Here is a 7,102-nt window from a genome sequence, read left to right on the forward strand (position 1 = left end):
TAAATAAGAATACCAAAATTTAAACACAAACATAACACAAATTAACATGGAAACACATTTAAACAATACAAAATGCATGTAACTATACGGTTTCGACATAAACAAAAATCGGAAATTTCGACATAAAACAAAATCGAAATACCATCGATTTAAGTTTTTTGAATTTGGATTGAAATCGAATTTTTGCACCCGAAAGAGGAATCCAAAGCTTGTTCTTGTGTGTGGGACCTACACTCTTTGCTTTTTAGGTGATGGGTGGGGCCCAATTTTTTTTTTTTTAATTGATGCGGGGGAGAGGGGGAGGGAGGGGACACCAGCAGTGGGGGAGCAGATCGTTTTTTAATGGGGGGAATGAGTCTGTGGTTGTCTTAGGGAATAAGAAGGGTCTTTATTTTGTTAAAGGAATTCGCAGTACTATACTGCGAATTACTTAAACGCAGTATAGTACTGCGAATTCCTTTAATAAAATAAAGCTGGGCCCAAAAATCAGAGTGAAAAGTAATTCGCAGTATTGTACTGCGATATCCTTTAAAAAAAATTTAATAATACGCAGTACTATACTGCAAATTACTCTAACGGCTAAATTTCCGTTAAAGTAATTCGCAATATAGTACTGCGTTTTAGGTAGTTATGTAACTTTTTTTAGTAGTAGAAACGTGCTTTTTATCCAAAAAAGCATTAGAAAAGTTTCGGACTCTCCAAATGAGCCGGCGGTTATACATATTATTACTTGGTTACATAAAAAATTTGTCAGTTTAACTACACAAAAAAAAAATATCCTCTTTCAAGTATTTTTATAGAGTATTAACTTTTTTCAAAAAAAAAAAAAAAGGGTTTGTCAATGTCCTTCTCACCTCGGGCACCACAGGCAGTCATAGGGGCAGAACTGACATCCAATTCGCGGTCAGCTTTAAATAATTCACTTTCACGACTCTCGTTCTCTTCCTTTTTGCCCATATATGTTATAATTATATTTTTCCTCTTAAATAAATATTCCAGAAATTTAAAAAAATAAAATCACTTCGCACTCAAAAAGAGAGAAAGAGAGAACCAAATTCGAAGATCTCATCAAAAAGGAAAACAAAGAGAGATCTTTTACAGCTCTGTAAGATTTTCAGTCAGTTTTTTTCTGTGAAGATCATTAATTTTTTCTTCAAAATTCTATCCTTTTTTTGGCCAAATTTAATGAAATTTGGGTGATTTTATTGAGTTTTTAGGTGAGGGGTTTTGTTGTTTGGGAGTTTTAGATTGAAGTTTTGGTTTTGAATTATAGCAATTGGTGTGTGATTTTTACACATGCAACTAGGGTTATATTCTTGATAAGGTAAAAGAGTTGACTAGAATGATTTGGAGCTAACTTTTTCTTCAAAAATTATTTCTTGTAGCTGAATTTGATGGAAATTTCAGGTGATTTTGTGAAATTTTATGGAAGGTGAAAAATGTTTAGTCTTGGAGCTGAAATGATGTCTTTTATGTAAAGTGTTTGTTGCTCAGCTAGTGAAATGAAAAGGGTTTTCTTATCAGAAAATTTTAGCATGTTGTTGTATTTCTTGGGGTAATATTTCATACAAGTTTTTGAATTTAGAGAAATAGGTTAAAAGATGGAGAAATTTAGCTGTTTTAGGAAAATTTTAATCTTAGTTTACTGAATTATGAGTTTTCCTTTTTAATAAATGGTTTAGAATGTGTTCTTTAATGATGAGTTAATAATTACTGATAGATTGTCGAAGCTAATTTTTGGGCTGTTTAAGGCTTTGAGATGCTTGGTAGTTGGTGGTAAAATTGTTATTTCTCCTTAACATTTTTCATACATCAGAGAAAGAAAATTTTAGGTTAAAACAATGTACTTGAAGTAAACAAAGGAAATTTATAACAAGGTGTTTTTGTACCCCTTGAGTATAAACATGTAGCTTGGTTGTTGGTTCTGTCCTTTGAATTTTGGGCTCGATGTTTCATCCGTAAGAATATTATCTAATAGCGGGATGAAATCGCCATCTAGGTTTTATGGATATTATGTTCGGGTACAAAACACGTAGTAGCCAAGCATAAGTTGTATTCATCTGCACTCTTCAAGCCTCTTTTTCTTTTCAAATTTTAATCGATCATATTTTTTACGGTAAAGTCTTCTTGTCACTTTCGAATTTAGGATGTAGCCGATTACATAGGAGTGAACATCTGTCTCTTTCTTAACAAGTATTTCTTGTAGTGTGAGGAAATTTTTTGAGAAACTATGATCATTTGTCCATTAAGATAGATGCTGTTTCATGATTATATATTAAAGATGCGGAAAGGTTGAATTGTGTATTATTGACTTATATATTCCTTCTTTCAGTGCTACGCAGGACAAATTAAAAGTGTACGTAAATGTTATCCATGCATTACTATTCATATGGTAATGGTTTTGCTCGTGTGAGCTATCAACTTTTCTGAAGCATAGTGGTAATACTAATAACCCATACACTAAGTTTATTTACATCCAAAAGTATTCACCTTTTGAAGTTTCTTATTCCTTTGTGATTGAGATTATGTTTTCTGTGGGAGCAATCATTTTGAGAGTGATACACTCCATGCGTCTTTAGAAACTGTTATAAAACTGATATTGTTTTATATGTAAGTGTGTTGTGATATTTGCATGGAGTGCTGAAGTGGATGTTATTTTCACCTCTTGTCGTGTTTACTCTCTTATTCACATTCATTTATCCTCCCTTATTTTGGTTTGCTTTCTGCCTTTCTCCTGTGGTGTGTATGTGCATGGACTAGAGTTTATTCAGTCTTCAATTTTAGCTATTCTTTTGCTTTAGGAAACCAAATCCATTGGTTCCCGTAGAAACTCACTCCACCTATAATTTGTTCTATGAGAAAGTTGGTAGACCGTGCATACCCTTGTTTTGCATGCTGGATAACCCAGCTTTTTCTGTCAATTGTGTTTTGACTTGGTAATAAATCATTTTCCTAAATATCAGTCTTCAGAAGCTAGTTCTTTATTCACTTTGATTTGGAATCACTCCTGTAGTTTGGGAATATGCACTTTCATGCATGCCTCCAGAATACTCGCTATCACTTCTCTATAGATTTGAGAACACTGTATTTTTCCACTTGTTCTAAAAAAAGTAATTTAAAAGATGAATGTGGAAACTTCTGTTTTTCCTTTTCCTATGGGTCAGTTGTTGCTTGTCATTATAGGGATGGAAAGATAACTATCAATATTGTACATCCTAATTTTCCTGATAGATTAAGAAGAGGTCATTTTTTATATATACAGCCTTTAATTAGCTAGAGTGTTTAAGATTTCAGTGTCATCATGGCATGAATATTTCCTTCATGGTTGATACAACTAAGGCTTCTGCTGAAGGATAGACTGTTTTGTTTTATTCTCCTGTAAAATGGGTAAGCAATAAAGATACCATAATTTAGGGCTGATCAATGAAGATCCGTTATTCTCTTGAATGGAGGAAAATTTATTACATGATAAAACTTTGATGTGATTAGATAATGGATCTCACCTATATAAAAAAAAATCTTCAATCTAAAGTGAACTCACCTACCTCTAGATTTAAATGAGAATATTTAATCTTACTTTTAGAAATTAAATGCATTTTTTCCATTGAAATTAAAGTGTAGTATTCGTTAATAAAAAACTTGTGGTTTGTTTGATACCGGTTAGCACTATAAGTAAATCACTTGTGCCTTATTGGTGGCCTGCTCATCGATCTTCAATTCCTGCTGAAGTTCCGAGTCAGCTTGGAGCTATGTTTTTCTGTATAATACACGACATGAAAATATTAGATGCTGCTAAATACCTGCCTAATGTATTTTACGATGTACAGGTTAACCTGGTAGTTCTACTAGATTGTACATTCTTACAGAGAATAGACTGATTAGATACCCGCTCTAACATCCATTCAGTGTTGATGAATGTTCACTGGAGAATTAGTTGATGAAAGAATTATTGGTACTGTTCAAGTGTGTGTTTATCTTTCTGATTCGTTCTCTTTTCATATGTTATGGATTTTTTGTTTTTTCTTTCTCAAAAAGTGTGTGTTTATCTTTTGATTCTAGTGTGCATATCTGGCTAAAGGCGTCCCAGTTCAAGCTTAGTTCATAAAAGTGTTACAGTGCGTACAGTAAGATATTAGGCTGGTGGCAACACAATGGAGCCGATAAATCCTAGTCTTGCTGGAAAGCAACGATTACGTTGGACCCATGAGCTTCATGAACGTTTCGTTGATGCCGTCGCACAACTTGGTGGCCCGGACCGTAAGTTCTCGAGTTTAGTTGTAATTGTGCTCCTATCTTCCCTCTTAACCCGCCTTTGCACTCTAGAAAGGAAAAAAAATCTTTAAGAGAAAAGAATCCTTATTGACTTGCTAGGGAGGCAACCTTCCTGCTGTGCTTTGGACAATATAGTACTGCAGATATGTGGATCATAAATAATTTGATCTTTTCCTATAATTATCTGTGTGTCTTACACGTTGCCATTAATCAGTTGTTACGCTTCTAGATGCAACGCCTAGAAAACCTCTAACAATAAATAATCATTAGGGGAGGTGTGATCCTGTATTTCTACATTTGGGCTTTGATTATTTAATGTTTCTGACGTTATTTCTTTTTCTGATTCAGGTGCTACCCCTAAAGGTGTTCTTCGAGTCATGGGTGTGCAAGGGCTAACTATTTACCATGTAAAAAGCCATTTACAGGTACACATGCAGCAGCAAAATTCTGAAACGTCTTCTGACTCGTTATTTTCTTAAAAAGGAATTTCGTTGTAGTGACTAAATTGCATTCATTTGCCTGTTCATTCAGAAATATCGACTTGCTAAATACCTTCCAGATTCCTCATCGGATGGTAGGTTCCTTTAGAATTCAAAATCTCGACGATGTTTATTTCTTAAAGCTTTAAAGAGACTTTATTCATTTGAAATGTGGTGATTTTATGCTTCTCCAGTAAAACACTTTCTGATACCTTTTTTGCTCGCAATTGTGATTGCAAGGGAAAACCTCTGACAAGAAGGAATCAGGGGATATGCTTTCCAGTTTGGATGGTTCATCGTGAGTAGATTTTCCCTGTTTGCTTGTCGATCTGTTTAAATATGGAAGATTCAATGCTTGTGTCTTCTCCTTATCAAAAAGAAGACACAAGCATTGAATCTTCCATAATTTACACTAATTTGCTGTATATACCTACTAATGCCTTGCATTCTCCATTCTGATCATCTTTCTTCTTTAGCTGAAATATTTATAATTTGACATGAGAGAATTATTGCTCTATTCTAGCGCCGGTGTGCAGATAAATGACACATGTTCATATTAAGGGACATAATATAATTCTTATCTACTAACTATCTAGTATTTATCACATCTTACTTACTTTCTTGTACCTATCTCGAGTAATTGACACACTTAACNAATAGTAGTATAGACGCACGAAGTAAGTGGAGTACTAACGCCATATTTACAGTACAAAAAACCTGTATCCTCATTCTTCTTACAAGGATCTGGAGCTTCTTGAATCATTTTGGTTAATTAAAGCATGAGAGGAATAGAAAGTGAAGAAACGTTGTTTGATTAGCAAGGAAGTTATTTTCTACCTGTTCGAGAGTTTCGTCTTTCAACAGTTACCAAAGTTTCAAGGAGATGTTAGCCACCTGCTTTTTCTCTATTTTTGGTCATCCTATTATTAACTTCTACCTTTATCTTAAACTTGCCATTGAAACAAACACGTGTAAGAACATTGTTTCCCCTCTGCTCTTTACTATCCCCCTGGAGCCGTGAATGAAGCTCTTTTTACTAATCAGATGTATAGTAGCTGACCTCGATCCAGCATTTCATTTTTAGATTAAAAAATGTAGTAATTAAATTATCCATTTTCCCCGATATGTTGTTTGTGGCCTTCTAGTTACACATCTTCAAACATTTCCGTTGAAATCTATCTGGATTCGGTTTCTTTCATCAAAAACAGAAATATATTGAGCACGCTTTGTGAAATGAACTGATATTTCTATACAGATAACTTGCTTCATTTTCACTTCATCTCATATATCAGTTTGATTAGCAGGAAGTTATGGAACTTGGATTTTATTCCTGCAAAAGGTTTAGGGATTTTAAAGGTTACTTGTCACCGCCTGCTCCTACTTAGTTTTCTACTTTTACAGGTTCAAAGACAGCTACAACTTAGAATTGAAGCACAAGGAAAGTACTTGAAGAAGATAATCGAAGAACAACAGCGGCTCAGTGGAGTTCTCTCAGAAGTTCCTGTTTCTGGGGTCACTCCTTCACCAGCAGGTGAAAATGGTCCAGAATCCGATAACCGAACTGATCCAGGGACTCCTGCACCAACATCCGAATCTCCTCTCATTGATAAGCCTATACAAGAACATGCTCCTACCAAGAGCGTTTCTATCGATCAATCATTCTCCTCGCAAAATGAGCCTCTTACTCCAGATTCTGGTTGCTACGAGACTTCACCAATAAATAGCCCTAAAGGTGAAAGCTCATCAAAGAAACAAAGGGTAGGCGCATTTACTAAAGCAGATACGCTACTTCCCCACCAGATATTGGAATCAAGCTTGAGCTCGCAATACCAGCAACCAAATCCAGTAGACTTCTTAGCGAGCGACCAGTTCAATCTTTCATCAGGATTGACTCTTGGCAATGAAGGTTCAAAAATTTCTGGAAGTAACATGTAAGTTACTCCATATTTGCATGATGGTTGTGCAATAGGACTTCAATTGAACTACTATGTGTAGTCTGAAAATATCTTCTCATTCAGTCACAGATGCTACTTTGTTTACTGAATTTACTAGGTTAAATATACCTTTTATTCTCAAGAATTACTTTACAACTCTTGAAACAGACTCTTGCACAAATGTAGGGTAAGGCTGCGTACAACAGACCCTTGTGGTCCGGCCGTTTCCCGGACCTCGTGCATAGCGGGAGCTTAGTGCACCGGGCTGCCCTTTAAGTTACTTTACACCTCTTGCTTTATAGTCACTCTTAACAAAGTTCTGAATTCTTGCCTGCTTCACTTGAATTACTTACTGATGCTAGATACTAATGCAGTACTATTTTCTGTTATTTGTAACTCGTTTTGACATCTTACAAA

The 7,102-nt window shown here is 35.0% G+C and overlaps 1 protein-coding gene across 1 annotated transcript; it reads left to right on the forward strand.

Moving 5' to 3' along the window:
• The first annotated feature begins 914 nt into the window (after positions 1-914).
• LOC109212758 (myb family transcription factor PHL7-like) lies at positions 915-6,838 on the forward strand. Its single transcript, XM_019376430.1, has 9 exons — positions 915-1,105; positions 2,333-2,439; positions 3,828-3,952; positions 4,060-4,257; positions 4,621-4,697; positions 4,804-4,846; positions 4,992-5,049; positions 5,275-5,300; positions 6,097-6,838. Exons 4-9 carry the CDS (start codon positions 4,152-4,154, stop codon positions 6,684-6,686), a joined length of 900 nt encoding a protein of 299 aa, XP_019231975.1. The 5' UTR covers positions 915-1,105; positions 2,333-2,439; positions 3,828-3,952; positions 4,060-4,151; the 3' UTR covers positions 6,687-6,838.
• The last annotated feature ends 264 nt before the right edge of the window (positions 6,839-7,102 follow it).

The sequence above is a fragment of the Nicotiana attenuata genome, unplaced genomic scaffold (genome assembly GCF_001879085.1).
Source record: "Nicotiana attenuata strain UT unplaced genomic scaffold, NIATTr2, whole genome shotgun sequence".
Lineage (NCBI taxonomy): Eukaryota > Viridiplantae > Streptophyta > Magnoliopsida > Solanales > Solanaceae > Nicotiana > Nicotiana attenuata.

Bases quoted from the DNA above. Each gene is read 5' to 3' on its own strand.
- LOC109212758 (XM_019376430.1), top strand. From the start codon at position 4,152: ATGGAGCCGATAAATCCTAGTCTTGCTGGAAAGCAACGATTACGTTGG. The intron at 4,698-4,803 runs GTACACATGCAG...CTGTTCATTCAG, and splicing joins ATGTAAAAAGCCATTTACAG to AAATATCGACTTGCTAAATA. The intron at 5,301-6,096 runs GTTCATATTAAG...CAAAAGGTTTAG, and splicing joins TGTGCAGATAAATGACACAT to GGATTTTAAAGGTTACTTGT.